Here is a 15,746-nt window from a genome sequence, read left to right on the forward strand (position 1 = left end):
ATCTTTCTGGTCAAAATCTTTGATTACGTTATTTCTCCCACTTCCCATTTCTCGGATTACGTTGAAATTGTGCACACTTATTTATTGTTCATGACAAGACACGAATCAGCAAAATAAATTGACCAATTAGTTCATCAATTAGCCATAATTAATTAATTTGGTTTGATACGGAAAATGTACTATATCGGCAACGGGCGACCCGTGAGAATGTAAAGAAGTACGGCGTTCGTAACATTTGAACTAACAAGAATAAACTAAAAAGCTCTTTTTGTCAAAAAGGCTGCACGGAAATCTCACAGATACTACCCCCCCCCTCCCCATCACCAAAGTGATTGAACTATTGCACATTGAGAATGTTCTAAGCATGAGAGTGACGCAAAACAACAACGATTAATTTTTAAAAAATCCGATTGCACACATTTATTATTGTTAATCTCGATCTATTTAAAATTTATTACATGTTAGATTTAAAATAATTGATGAGCAATATAAGCGAGTTTTTTTTTTTTTTTATAAAGTATTTTTAGCGGCATCAGAAAGGGGAAAAGACGCTAATAGAGTTTTGTGTGGCCTGTCTGTCCGTCCGTCCCGTTTAGATCTCAGAAACTAGAAGAGAAAATGGAAATCGGACATCATGATATTTTAGATCATTCAAAGTTCTGATGCAACGGCTACTTTTTTCTTTTCCGAAAATGAACCATCTAATTTTTTAAATTATCTATGCAAGCAGATTTTTCAAGAAAATACACCACTTTTCAATGAAAAACTTCAGGGGAGGTAAAGTCACAGACTTCTCCATTAATAAATCAAGCTTCATTCATAGATTCGCGCAAAAACAAAATTGCATCTAAGGTCACAATGGAAAAAGTATCAATGGATCATTATAAAATATATTTTCCATTTATTAACTAACTCATGGAATAGAATACTGATTCAAATGTTATTTTTAAAAAAGAATTTTGATACGAACTTCATTTTAGTTATAAGTTTAAAAAATAACGAACTACTTTTATAGCGAGCAGTTTTGACATATCCTCAAAATAGGGGCCTACACTTGACAGTCTAAATAAGACTAAATTCATACGAGTTCTTGTCTAGATATAGACTAGTAGATTCTATATCAAGATTCTATATCTATTTCAGATCTATACTTGGATTTAGACTTAGATCTAATTCTAGATCTAGACTTAGATTGTTAGATCTATAGGCCCTATTTAGATCTAGAACTAGGTCTAGTTAGTATGACAAATGACAATGGGGATATTAATTTTTATTTGCGAGGGGAAAGTCTTGTCAAGTCATTTGAACACAAATGTAGCTAGCTAACTATCTAAAGTAATCTAGGTCAAGAATTATTATTTTTGTGTTGCCAATTTATCTAATTTTGTTAGAAGAATAAATCTTTTTTTAGTTTCTCTTTATTATTGTAACATGTTATTAATTTTGAATGTATGGATAAGGTTAATAATTATTATTTTAAAAAATATAAGTGTACGCTAAAAATATATATATATATGGAGATGCTGTGGCTGAAAGGTAAAGCACTTGGAACCGGAAGTCCCGTGTTCGAATCCTGGTGAAGACTCTAGGTGGACCACTTCGGGGGCCGATTTTTGAGTTTGTGTGTTCTTTGTAACCTTGTTTATATTGAACTTGTGTATACCTATCATCTGTTGGTAAAGATATCCGATAGGTGGTTTTCATTCAGACTTTGGGCGCTCGAGATTAAATCTTAACATGAACAAATCTGGATTTAAACTCTCATCTCGGCAACCAAGAGATTTATAACATAAGTTTGAATTAGCGTCGAATATATTAGATGAAATTTAAAGACCAATAATGATAGTTGTTTTTTTTTCTTGACCTTCTATGACGCGACAGCAACGCCAGAAAACCTTGCAGATAATGCTTGCTCCACAAAAGGTTACTTTTAATAGTGTTTCTAGATTTAACCACTTTCAATGCCGCCATCTTGTGAGTATCAACACAAGTCAACAATGCGCACAAGTGCAGATCATGTGACTATGACATAGAAGCCTAGATGACCAAACTAAATTTAGTCTTCAAGAAGCTCAGTCAAGGTTGAGGCCAAGCTAAAAACAAAAAAAAAAGGGGGGGGGGGAACCAAGAACATCTGTATCGTAACATGTTTGTCAAATGTTTGACATGTTTCGGATGTTCCTTCAGATTTGAAGATAATTACATCTTATCCCAAACCTCCCGCAGGATGACGGGGGAAGGCAGCGGGATATCGAGACCACCGAACGACAATCCAGAGCGCATACCACAAGACCAGGCAACCATCTATATCTATAGCAGTGTTTCCCAAAGTGAGTACGCGTACCCCAAAGGAGTACAGGACCGGGAAAACTTTGGAGGGGGTACGCCTTGCACCTCATTAACTATGCTGATTTTTTAAAAACCCATTTATTATGTTCTGTTAATGAATTCAAATGAGGTGGGAGGAGCGAGGGGTACTCAGCATTACAAAAAATTATACAAGGGGTACACTAGGTCAAAAGTTTGGGAAACACTGATCTATGAACTCACTGGGAAGGATAAAAGAAGCAATAAATACGAAGGGAAGCAAAATCCTCTATTCTACATTCACGTTAATGACCTGATGTAAGGTGACGCAATGAAAACAGTGTGCATAGGGATAGACATTCTAGCACAGAAAAAAAGTAGTTTGTACATAGTGATAGACATTCTAGCAGGAGGTATCTAGGTCAGGATGTGAGGACAGAAACTTGTGCATCAAGATTCAAGTTGTTTGAAGTTGTCATTGTTCGTTTGTTTTAGTAGGCAGGTAGATCAAGACACCAGAGACTGAGCGTTGTTAGCTGGACATCAGAGCATTGAAAAATCTAGACACTCTCTACTGTCTACGTGCACTTCTTTTAAATAATCCACCTACCACTCTATAGTGGCTACGTGTAGGCTACTTCTTAATATTGAAATAATCCACCTACCACTCTATAGTGGCTACGTGTAGGCTACTTCTTAATATCACCAGAAATAAATTAAAATGCCTCTAAGTTGATTTACTAACAGAAATGACAGGACAGATGTGAGACTTCTTTAAAACAACATAGACGCTCCACTGTATCTATGAATGAACTTTTCTATTGAAATGTATTGTCGTCTGTTGTCTTTGTTGGGATTACATAATAATCACTAGGAAGTATAAGGATTATCCGTGTAGTACGTATTTTATTAGATCTGTGATAAGTTTAAAAGATAAGTCACTGCAAGTCCCCATAGAGTGGCGTCAATGGCGTGTCTCCCCATCCCTGCACGCCCTAAATAGATGATCACATCCTTCTGTTCCATTGAAGTACTAAATTACTGTTCAATGTTTAAACTATTTGCTTGATTTCTAAATCTATAACAATTTGTCACCCATACCCTCGACTAGTTTAAAAGCCCTGGCAATATTGAAACTGTCTCCCCTGAGCTCACTAAGTATAAATGACGCGTCTCGGACACTTTCTCTACTGCCTTCCTACGATAATATAATGCTGTCACCCCCACCCCTTTCGCAAGATATGGTAGACACTGTCTCGCTGGATGCTAACACCCCTGCTAACATGGGTACTGTCTCTTCTGCTAATACAATGGTCGTCTCCCTTACAGTGCTTTTACCGCCTATATTTTTATGTGTTTTTTTTCCCCTTAGAAACAGTTTTGCATTCTTATAGACTTTAGGTTTTACATTAAGATATGGGAAAAAGCACAAACCCAAAGTAATGGTTGTTGTTTTTTAGGGAAAAAAAAATAAAAATAATGGGGGTTTATTAAACTATAATTAAATGAAATTAATTAACGAATCAGTAAGTAAAAGTCGAATCAAATATAAGATCGTACTGCAGCCTCCTTGATCACAGGCATGTTAAATGTGATTGTGCGTGTGTGTGTGTTTGTATAAAAAAATGGTTGCAGATGTAGGCGGCCCCGCAAGAAGACTCGTTATCTGTACCCCGCCCATAAAGTACACACATAGGCCTGTAATCACGCGCTCGTTTTCTGGCGCACATACACAGACACGCACACACATGGCGTTTTTTTTTTGTTTGTTTTTTTTGTGCATCATCCCCATTTCCCCACCCAAGTTTTAAGCATACAATGGCCATGGCATTATCTCACACAGTGACTCTGAGCAAGTGAACACTCTGTGGCGTTATCTTCACAAGTCTAGGCTCCCATATCACACACACACACGCTTTTCTACTCAAATTAATTCCAGATTCTGAGCCGCCATCCGTGGTCATCAAAGTCATAGTTTTGTCCGCGGTCACCGAAGCGCCCTAAATTTGTCCGCGGTCACAGAAGCGTCCTAGTTTTGTCCTATTTCTTGACGCTCTCAGCCGCCGAACGGCATACGTGTAAATGGCACCCAGTTTGAAACCAGACCACTATTGTAGAATTCTGAAGCAACTTTATACAATTGGGAGAACTTTGCATAAGCTTTACATCTTAGCTCCAACACAAAGAAATAGAAAAGTTCTGAATGCGTTCAAAGCAATAATTATAATGCTAAAGGTTGTACCGGCCAGGTCAGACGGAGACCGTGGACTGCAGAGTCTATAATTGTGCAAGCGGCTTTTTTTTTTCTAAATAAGAAACGTCACGTTTCTGGCAATGAAATGCGAACCTTTTCAGACTAGGGGACGTAAAAAACAACAACAACATATCATTAGTTTAAACCAGAACTGATTGTTTGAAGTTAAGAATTTAGTGTTAGGCTTCACGTATAATGAATAATAGTGAAATGCCCAATCCAGTTCCGTCTAGACATTACGGTATCTTCTCCACAATGTGCTGGTGTGTGTGCCATTAGCTTAGAGTGATTGACCCATCACTAATCAAGGTTTAAATAGAATAATAGATCATAAGGTTTTGGTTTTAAATATTTTGTAAAAAAACAACTGCTTTCAATCAGAGCATACGATATAGAATATTCCGAAGCCATGCTATTAGCAAAACAATAATAATAATAAGAAGAAGAATCAAAACGTCAACTTTGAACGAATTTGGCGTTAAAGAAAGAAAAAAAAAAGAAAAGAGAATAACAACAAAATGCATAGTAGCAACTCTCCAGACAAAGTTCAAGCAATATTCCAAACCATTTCAATCAAATCTATTTGGTAATCATTAAGGCCAACGTATATTTTTATTTAAATTCAAGACTTCCTAATTCACAAATCCTGAAGATTTCGGTGCTTTTATTTTGCTTAACTGTCGCGCTAAAACAAAAAATATCAACCTGCCTTTTGACCATAGTGGCTTGAAAAAAACAAAGCGGGCTCAAAGGGGCCTAATACGAGTTTGTGTGAACACGAACTTATTTCGCAATGTTTTAACCTAGGTTTAGGTTAAATATATTGGAAAAGGCGCCAAAGTTCACATACATACACACACACACACGTGAGTTTCAATAAAGTGTATACAACCGAAACTGACTTCTAAACAAAAGACTTAATGAAACGAGAAGAGCTTGCTTTAAAAATAGACCCAGACAGATCTCTCTCTTGTAGAGACGTATGCAAATTCTTTTGTCTGCCAAGTGTCCAAGTATCAATGACAAGGCTAGGTCTAGTGAATGAACGAATAACAGCTGCGTTTTGTCCTTCACGGACTTGGTAAACACACACACACATGCACGAAGCCACGTGGTCACACACTAGACTTAGTTATTTTTGTTGTGTTGTTTATGTTCATACATACTTTTGTGGGCTGAAATATCTCAGAGTTGGCAACTGTGGAGCAATCACTCGGGCATGACAACTCAGCGTGGTATCGAGTGACAAACCCCAACCCCCCACCCCACGCGGCTATTGACTAGATAGAGATTCCACACTTAACAAAAACACATTCAAGTGACAGTGACATGGGGTCTGGGGATTGGGAAGACGGGAGGGGCGGCTCGTGGGAGCCGGGGAGGGGGTGCTAAGAAAGCGGAACGTAGGCCTACGTTACGAACAAAATATGAAAACTAAATAGAGACCATTTCTAAACTTCATACTCTATATTTCAATACATGGATGTGGAAGAACGGTATCCCCAACTCCCATTTTTCTATATCATTCCACAACAATAATCAATGATTATTGCCTGCAGGCAAATACAGTTTAAAGGGAAAACGGCCAGATTTCATTACGATACCTCGGATGGGTGTCACCCCCAGTGTGAGTAGTGGTATGTACTTTAGAGAGACTAGTGTCAAACACAACCAGAGGGCAGCACATGTTTCTAGGTTTAGATAACAAACAACAATGTAGTCACTATGTACTTTGTAATTTTTTTTGAAAGGAAGGGGGGGAAGAAACTAGCCTACATAAAAATCTACTTGCAATAAAAAGGAAGCTTATCTAAGCAGAAGAGCTCCACATTTACAAGTATATCTCTCGATAATATAGAATGTATTTCCCTTTTTCGATATCAAACAACATAATAAATTACCAATGCCAGAATGACTATGATACATCTCGTAGAACACTTTTTCATGTGAGTGTGGAGTCTTATTTTGGAGAGACACCCACGTCAACATATATCGCAGGTTAAGGTGGCTTTCGCTTTGGAGGTAGAGGAGCCAGCCATTTTTTGTATGGCAACTTTTCTTCCAGAGCTGAGGCCCATGTTTTTTTTTTCGCTGTCCATAGCTTTCTTGGTCACTGTTGGAGTGAAACTGGGGTGTGAATGTATAGTTCAATCGCTATCATTATAAGGTTTTATTCTGCGGATTTCAGTAATGCACAAATTGAAAGACTATATTATTATTATTATTGAAATGAATAAAATTTCTTTCACTGGCACTGCCAGGGTTGAGAAAACAAAATTCATTGTAGTTCCCTGTAGTTCAGTTGTAGGTCCACAGAGAAATGTTTTGATGATGTGGCAAGTCTGCAGCAGTTCTGCCTTTGACAGGTAATGAGGGTCCTCTCAGGAATGTTTAGGGCTTTAGGGCTTTAAATGTGTCTGCAAGGTCAGTTGTCATTGTCCACTTGGTTGATATAATGACAGGGTGTATTGATAGTTAATTATTATTATTCCATCCAAGACTCAAAATAATATTGGAGCTGCATTGGAGCATATAGGCCTTACAGTACTATAGGAGTATAAAGTCCTTTCATCCACAATTAACATGGGAATCCTATATAAAAAAATAATAATTTAATTAAACAAGCTTTGTGTTGACTTCGAAGACCCAGAATACAACAGGGGCCTCATTAACAATGAAGACTAAAACGTTGTATACCAACTACCAAAACTAGCCACTGAAAACAAGTTATGCTAATTTCCAGAAGTCATAAAACATTCATCTAGCATACAGTTATGATGAATGTCACTAGAGGAAGTAGGACAGGAATGGGTAGAAGTGTCAGGAAAGGGAGGGAGTAACTTGAAGATTTTCACTACTTTTTTTTTCCCTTTGTCTCCTTTTTACACTTCTTTGGAGGTTGCTAAGGGGAAGGGGGGAGACAGTGCTGAAGTGAAGAACATGCTGCTAAAACTGGACACTTTCATCCGGTAAAATACAACCCTGTCCAGTTTTAGAGTTGAGTTTTTCAACATCAAAGCTTTAGTTCAAAATAACAATATACTTATTGGGTGTTTTCAGGAGTCTTTAAACTCACTAATTTATACTTTCTAAATATTTGTTCATTATTTCTCTCCATTTTTTAACTTTTCCATTTTTTTCTCTGAACCCTTAAACATTGATAAAAGTAGACCCTATCCATGTATGGCCCAGTCAGATGTTTGAGCTACAACATTGTTTTGTTTCACTATGCCCTTCCTAAGAACATTTCAAAAGCATATGCACAGAAAGAATTTTCCTTATTCATTACAAACAGAAGTCACAAACTTCTTTTTAAAAATATACCAAAGCAAAAACAAGACCTTAGAAGAAAAAAAAAAAAGATATCTGCATGTAAGAAGCAACCAAGATAATGTCAGGCCATTAAAGGAAAGTTACTCAAAATTAAGTCTGGAGGAGAGGAAAGAGGGTTGGGGACAAAACAAATCTCTCAAAATATGATGAAAGTCTACAAACAGACTAAGTGGCATAAACCTCTTAGCTGCCTAACAAGAGGGCTCGAGTTCGAATCAACCAAGAATTTGTAACTGGAATAGGTCTTGAGCTGAATTGTGTTTACTGAGAGCATAAAGACAGTAAGGAAACCTCCCAGATACTCCTCCCCCAAATGTCCACAAAAGTGATTGGACCTAAGCACGACAGAGAAGCTATCCAAGTGCCATTTAAGAAAAATGAACCAGAGGCTATTTGTTTTCTAAACTAGAGACAAGGACATAATACAACACTAAAGACAAGAAAAACTGACTCACAGCTTCTACGTGGTTCTTTTTCATCTCCAAGACTCCCAGATTGTTATAGGCTTCCGCATGGTCATTGTTGTGTGATAGAGCAAGACGGAAACATTGATAGGCCAACTTGATGTCACAGATACCCTGAAAGTTGAAAATAGAATGAAACAAATTTTCATAAACTTTAATAGGAAATTTGTATCTTTAAAATGTACTCAATGACAAAAGTCTAAGATTTTAATATAAATACTAAGGGAAGTAATTTCAAAAATCTTATGTTTATACTAACTGCAAAAGTTGGTGTTCCTGTTAATGTATCATGTTATGATAGCAAAGGAAAATTGCATAATTTAGATGTCCAGGGTCCAGGATGAGAAATAAAAATAAGAAAATATTAAATAATCTAATAAAAATACATAATTTATAGCCAGAAAAAGAAAATATCAAAGCCTTTGAACAAGCCCACAATGTTTTTTAAGAGAAAAAAAAAATAAATCGAAGTTTGAAAATGAAAATGCAATGTAACATATATATTTTACACAACCATATTTTAGGGTGTATCATTTAAACCTTGATAATTTATTCTTAAAAAAATTATCTTGATTTTTACATTAAATCAAGATTGATCTCAATAGCAACCAAGAATCAACTAATACACACTAACAGAAGACAGCTTAACCAAATCTGCTAATGCTGAGTAGGCAATATTCATGAATCACATAAAAAAAAATATGTTAAACATCTTAGACTCACGAGAGCTACATGTCCAATGTTAAACCATACATCACCAATAACTACATCATCTTCTGCTAAAGACAGGGCTCGCATAAAACAGGTCAAGGTCATGTCATACTGCTGAGCATAGAAACAACATAAACCAAGGTTGTTAAACAGCTCAGCATTATAAACACCCATCTGAAGCAGACGTCTGTAAAAGATAAAAAAATTTTAACATAACAAGCCAAGAGTAGCAATAGCACACAAAACACTGAACCTTAACTTGCAAAATAAAACAAACAAAAAAATAACCTAATAAAATACACAGAGACAAAGATTAAAGCATGTTTCTTATTCCATATATTGCTACCAAGACAAATTTATACTAGTGACCCTTTATCCCTAGGCCCACAAGAGCATGGAACAGGATGGTTGAATCAGGCAGGAAAACCAATGACTAAATAGAATTTAAGTCTCTTTTGAGCATGCTGGACTAAATGAACACATGGATATGGGTAGGAAGGAACATCTTTACTTTATAAGATAAGAACAGAAAATCTATGCTTTAACAAAAAAATGTAAATCTTGAAAAAATTGGATGAACAGAGTTCATAAGTATGAAACAGTTGTCTGCCTACACATTAATATTTGTCAATAAAACAATTAAATAGAGAATGTGAATATTGGCTGAAGTAATTTTTAAAAGGATTGACAGCATGGAAGTGTAAAAGAGAAGGGACAGCAGATGAAAAATGACAGATATGGAACCACAAGTGAATACTGAACAGCGAGAACAGTAGATTTTAAGTGAGTTGAGATATATTGTTTCATTCATTTGACATCTTGTAATTTAACTTTTTTCAATATATTTCTAAATTGAGATTGAAAGCTGTAAATATTTCTTATACAACTTTGCTGTCTGGAGCTACATGAAAACACAGGAACAAAAAGTAATAAACTTTTAAATATATGTGACAATCTTTGACAGAACCCATCATTTGTAGCAGTGATTACAATTGAGAATGAATATTTTCTAAATACATTAAATAGTCTGTGGCATTTTATGTCTCGAGAGACGATCTTTTCCCTTTGCAACTTCTTGTGTGACTAAAGAGGCCAATCCTTGATACACAGCTGCGATCGCAGGTTGGGCATATATAATCACCAGGCGCTGTTGCATTTTCACCCTTCTTTCTGCTTCTGTTGTGTATGACATCTGCAATCCGTGACCCTTCCTTTATGCTCTCTCTCCGTGTGGATCTATCCAGTGCCACCTCTTCCCAGTTGCCAGTGTCAATTTTGAAGAGCTTCATGTTGCGTTTGCATACATCCGTATAAAGTAAAAGTGGGCGACCAGCGGCTCTCCTGCCTTCTATTAGATCGCCATACAGGATGTCCTGTGGAAGTCGACCTACTGGCATTCTACGAACGTGGCCAAGCCAGCCAAGGCGTCTGCTGCTGATAACAGAGCAGATGTCCTGGCACCCTGCTCTTTGTAGCACTTCCTCATTGGTTATCTTATCTTGCCACCTTATTTTAAAGATCCGCCTTAGGCATCGGAGTTGGAAGACATTCAGCTTTTTTTCCTGCCATTAGTAGGTTGACCATGTTTCACTTCTGTACAGCAAGGTGCTCAACACACAGGTCTGGTAGACTAGGGCTTTAGTACTGCTAGTCAGCAATATGTTGTCCCAGACTTTTTTCTGCAACCCTGACATGGTGGCAATTGCCTTGGCTATCCTGTTGTTTATGTCTTTATTCAGTAGAGTGTTGATGGATATGATGGAGCCAAGGTAACAAAGTGATTAACAATTTCTAGTGGTTGGCCATTAATGCTTAGTTGAGGTGCAGTGTTTGGGTTTTGGACAAGTATCTTAGTCTTGCTTTGACTGATGGCAAGCAGCAGATAGTTTGTCAACCAGGGACTGTAGCTGAATATCAGAATCAGACACAATAGCTGCATCATCAGCATACAGGAGTTCCCTGATGAGTAGCTTCCTAACCTTGGTTTTTGCCCACAGCCTTGATACATTAAATAGTTTTCCAGAGGATCTTGTATGGAGAAACACACCTTCGTTTATGTCGTTGTACGCATAATGCAGTAGACAGGAGAAGAATATGCCAAACAGAGTAGGTGCTTGCACACATCCCTGCTTGACACCACTGCAAACCTCAAAAGGTGCTGATTAGGCTCCATTGAATTTGACAGTATATTTAGTTTCCTCGTTAAAGCATTCAATGAACTTCAGTAGTTTCATTAAACAGTAGCATTTTAGAAACTAGATCAGTTGAGAATGTTAAAATGATCAGAATCAGTCATTTACCAACATAAAACCTTTTGTACACATTATTTGGCTTAAAGCTCAAAATCATGTTAATTCATATCAGTGAGAATAATGTAAGATTAGCAAGAAAATAGTTGTTTCCTGACCTATTGGCAAGACACTATATAATTTGTGGTCAATACGTTATATACAACCTCTGGTCAAGACTCCATATAACCTGTGATCAAGACTTAATCTGAAACAAACCTGTAAAATTTCAGAGCCATCTCTGGCTGATCTGTGTAGAAATGATTGGTAGCTATACAGGCGATAGCCTCCACGTTCATGTTATCTGACTTTAACACATCCTTGTAATATTTCACACCTTCTTCCATTTTACCCAAGCCCTGTGAATTAAAAACAAGAATTTAAAGCTAAATAATCTTTTTATTTAGTTCATCTTTTTAATAAACAGTAGGACATCTTATAATGGAAAATGAACATCCCACAAGTAACACTGTCTATATTGAACCTTAAAACTATACTTAATAATGTTCCACATTATCATAAGTTCACTAGTAATATGACCTCGTATATCCTCGCTATCCCAGTTAATAATGTAGTTTCTCCAGGGAACTGCTTCAACCCCTGTGTGTAGACTTCAATGGCTGCCAGAGGTTGATCCAGTCGACAGTACACTTTGGCTAAATGAAGATAGGCATCAATAACTTCATCTGATTTTAGCGCAGACCTCAGTTGTTTCTCTGCATCTCTGTACATACCCAACCTGATTGAAAATTAAGATTATTATAATTCACTACTCATCTAAAATAAACATTATAATATCAGAGTTTCTAACAAGAAAATAAGATAACCAGAGATAACAAAACAAACAAAAAGAAAAAAAAATGAAAATGAGTATAAAAATGATTAATAGTGCTTGAAAGTTTCTTGTGTCTGGTTTAAAATGTTTTTGTAATTTCATCCATTTCAATGGTGTGCTAATAAAATGCAAATTGAGATAGTTGAAATTTTAATGATTTTTTAATGAATGAATGAATATTATACCATGAGGGTCAGAGGCGCTTTCTTTTAAGTTTGTGTAACTAATGTATATTTTTGAGTAGACAAATCTCCATTTTTTTAAAATAAAGTTTGACAAAACCTATGATCTTAAGTCACAAACTGACAGTAGGGCCTACCTGAAATAACATTTGGCAAGAGCAACCTTCCACCACCAGTCACTGTACTGACAAGCCTCTGTTGCTAAAGCTGCCAACTCTAGCGCCTTTTTAGATAAATGAATTATAAAAGAGCGTTTTTAAGTCAGCTTGAATGCTAATGTAATTAACATGTTTAACATGTATTCGACAAAAAAGTTGATTACAATGAAAGAAACAGGACAACAAAATACAAATCTAGAAATAACATTTGTTCATCAAAATCAAAAGGTTTCTACTTCAAACAAAAACTATTTACATGGCTTCTAGTCTTGAAAGACAAGGCTTGGGCCCAGACAAATGAATGACCCAGCTGCACTGCAATAGCACCAGAGATTCTTCAGTGGGAGATATTCCTGGGCCTAGATAAAGTGATTTAATGTTGTCCTTGTGTCATAGTTCTTCTCTACTTTCCGGTGTGATCCAAAGTAATATTTTAAATTACATCTGGCAGCAACTCAATAGTAAAAACTGTCGATAGTCACGACCAATAGAAGCTAGAAATCAAAGTACCCTCTTAAATGAAAAGCCTGATAAGCTCCATCTACCCCAAGTTTTTAGAGAGGCCGGGTATTCAACTTCATCCCTTAACCTGTCAGTAAGAACAGTTTTGCTGGGCTTAATTGACAGTCCAAAACTATGACATTTTATAAAAAAAATTATAAAAAATACATATTTATGAGCTAGAATATTTATTGATTCAACTTTTTAAAATGTAGGAAAAAAGTTTTTATGTAGCAAAAACATGTAATAAAACAAAACTCAAATCTGCGTTAATGCTTTGAAAATTGTAGAAATATTTTTTATTTTTATTTCATTTTTGCTACTAATAGTTTAATTTCTATTGATACTTACATTACGAACATCATTTTCATGATGAAAGATATATTCAAAGAGTCCTTTGGCTAAAGTTGGCCGTGAAGCATACTTGGAAAAGTTGATTCTAGCTATATTAATGAATGGACCATCAGGTGTTGACAACATGGATGCCTTCATTGACAGAACAGATAAAACTAAGGTTATTCTTTTACGATTGATTTAACGTTTTACTGGTGGATTAATAATTAACTATAGTTCTATAAGACAAAGATATACCTGAAGTGATTGAAATTGAAGTAGGATTATCTAATTGGACAAGGCAGAACATTTCTTAAGCACACTTTACTTTCCCAAACTGATGTCAAGTACTCAGAGATGAGCAAAATGAAGGACGAATAGGAATATTATATTTCGCCCACTTGTAGTGCAAACTACAAAGAGCAGGGTGCCAGGACATCCACTCTGTTATCAGCAGCAGACACCTTGGCTGGCTTGGTCACGTTCATAGAATGGCACCATGTCAACTTCCACAAGACACTCTGTATGGTGATTAACAGAAGGCAGGAGAGCCGCTGGTCATCCACTTTTAAGGTATACTGATGTATGCAAAACGCGACATGAAGCTCTTCAAAATTGGCACTAACAGCTGGGAAAACATGGCACTGGATAGATCCACATGAAGAGCGACCATAAAGGAAGGGTTCCCAATTGCAGATGCCAAAAACAACAGTAGTAGAAAGAAGGGTGAAAGCACAATGGCACCTAGTGATTACAGATGCCCAACCTGTGACCACAGGATTGGCCTCTTTAGTCACACAAGAAGTTGCAAAGGGAAAAGATTGTCTGTAGAGACATAAAATGCCACAGAGTCCAGACTGATTATAAAAGATATAAAATAGGAAAATCAGTGCTTTACTGCTCAGCTCACATGTCCCTTATGATAAGGGCAAGAAGTATATGACTTTACTCTCAAATAACAAAAATTCATCATCATAAGCTAAAAATAAAACAATTATAGCAATAAAAAATATAAAAAATTAGAATGCTTTAATTATTACACTTCTGCTATAGAGGTGTTGTAAGGAAGATTAAACATAATTTTTTTTATTTACTTAGGCTAAAAAAAAAAACTCACTGTGCCCAAACGAACAAATCTTCCTGATGCACTAGTCACTGGTCTAGCAGTATGAGCAGTGCGAGGTGTTCTTATAGCCTGCTCCATGGTGCCTGGCCTTCCAGACTGTGTACCTGGCCTGACATAGCCAGAGAGAGGTCTCCCACCTTGACTTGTGGGCCTAAAAGTAAAGGTGCATGCTGATGTCAAAGAAATTAAATATTAACATTTATAATTTTTGTAAACTTGTATTTTATATAAAATAAAATAAACATTGGTGTTAGACTGAATATATATTGGAATTGTAAAAATTCAATACATTAAATGTATGAAAATTGCTGACATTTTTTATTAAGTATTTTTTGGCTCTAAAAAGTGATACTTCTGTTCTGAATCAACAATCATTACTTCACTAAAAACATATTGTACTGTTTACAATATAAGTATAATCTGCTAAAGATGTCTGCATTTGAAACATTTGGAGAGTTTTATAGCTTGAAATCACAAATTCACACAACTATTGTTAAAGGAGAGCTTTAATAATAGACTAAAGAAGCTTTGTAAACAGAAGGAAAACCTATATAGAAAATTTAAAGAAACTAATGCAGAAAGAGTTTACAAAAAGTATATAAAAATTAAACACTTAACCCAAAAAGTAAGCAGACAGCTGCAGAGTGAATACATAAACAATGTAATATCTAAAGATAACAACAAAAACCTATGGTCATACATTAAGTCTAAGAAAATGGAAACAACAGGCATAGCGCCATTAAAAGATGAACATAACATAATACATAATGATAATGAAACTAAAACAAACATCCTAAACAAATACTTTGCATCAGCATTCTCAGCCCCAGGAGACAAAGACATATTACTGAATTTGAACCAAGTAGACAACATAGAAGATATAGTAGTACAAGAAAATGGAATTCAAAAACTATTAGCCAACACCAAACCAAATAAAGCTTCTGGACCTGATGGTATTCCAGCTAGATTACTCAAAGAACTAAGTAATGAGCTAGCCCCAGTGTTCAAAATACTCTTTCAGGCTTCACTTAACCAGGGCAGAGTACCAAAGGACTGGAAAGAAGCTAATGTCACCCCCCTATTTAAAAAAGGAGAAAAATCTGACCCAGGAAACTACAGACCAGTATCACTTACCAGCATCACATGTAAAATCCTAGAACACATAATATGTAGCAACATCATAAACCACTTAGACAAACATAATGTCCTCACACCATACCAACATGGCTTTAGGAAATATAGATCATGTGAAAC

General features: G+C 36.1%; 1 protein-coding gene across 2 annotated transcripts in view; it reads right to left on the bottom strand.

The window, feature by feature from the left end:
• The window catches only part of LOC106063739 (tetratricopeptide repeat protein 8-like), a 45,504-nt gene that overhangs the window by 23,025 nt on the left and 6,733 nt on the right, over nt 1-15,746 (bottom strand). For both annotated transcript variants that reach the window (XM_013222193.2, XM_056022179.1), the window contains exons 3-9: nt 14,484-14,643; nt 13,385-13,519; nt 12,512-12,597; nt 11,898-12,096; nt 11,577-11,716; nt 9,082-9,256; nt 8,350-8,472 (exon numbers count right to left, since the gene is read on the bottom strand). In XM_013222193.2, coding sequence (XP_013077647.2) covers nt 8,350-8,472; nt 9,082-9,256; nt 11,577-11,716; nt 11,898-12,096; nt 12,512-12,597; nt 13,385-13,519; nt 14,484-14,643 — 1,018 coding nt within the window. The remainder of the gene's footprint in view (nt 1-8,349; nt 8,473-9,081; nt 9,257-11,576; nt 11,717-11,897; nt 12,097-12,511; nt 12,598-13,384; nt 13,520-14,483; nt 14,644-15,746) is intronic.

Source organism: Biomphalaria glabrata, chromosome 3 (assembly GCF_947242115.1).
Source record: "Biomphalaria glabrata chromosome 3, xgBioGlab47.1, whole genome shotgun sequence".
Lineage (NCBI taxonomy): Eukaryota > Metazoa > Mollusca > Gastropoda > Planorbidae > Biomphalaria > Biomphalaria glabrata.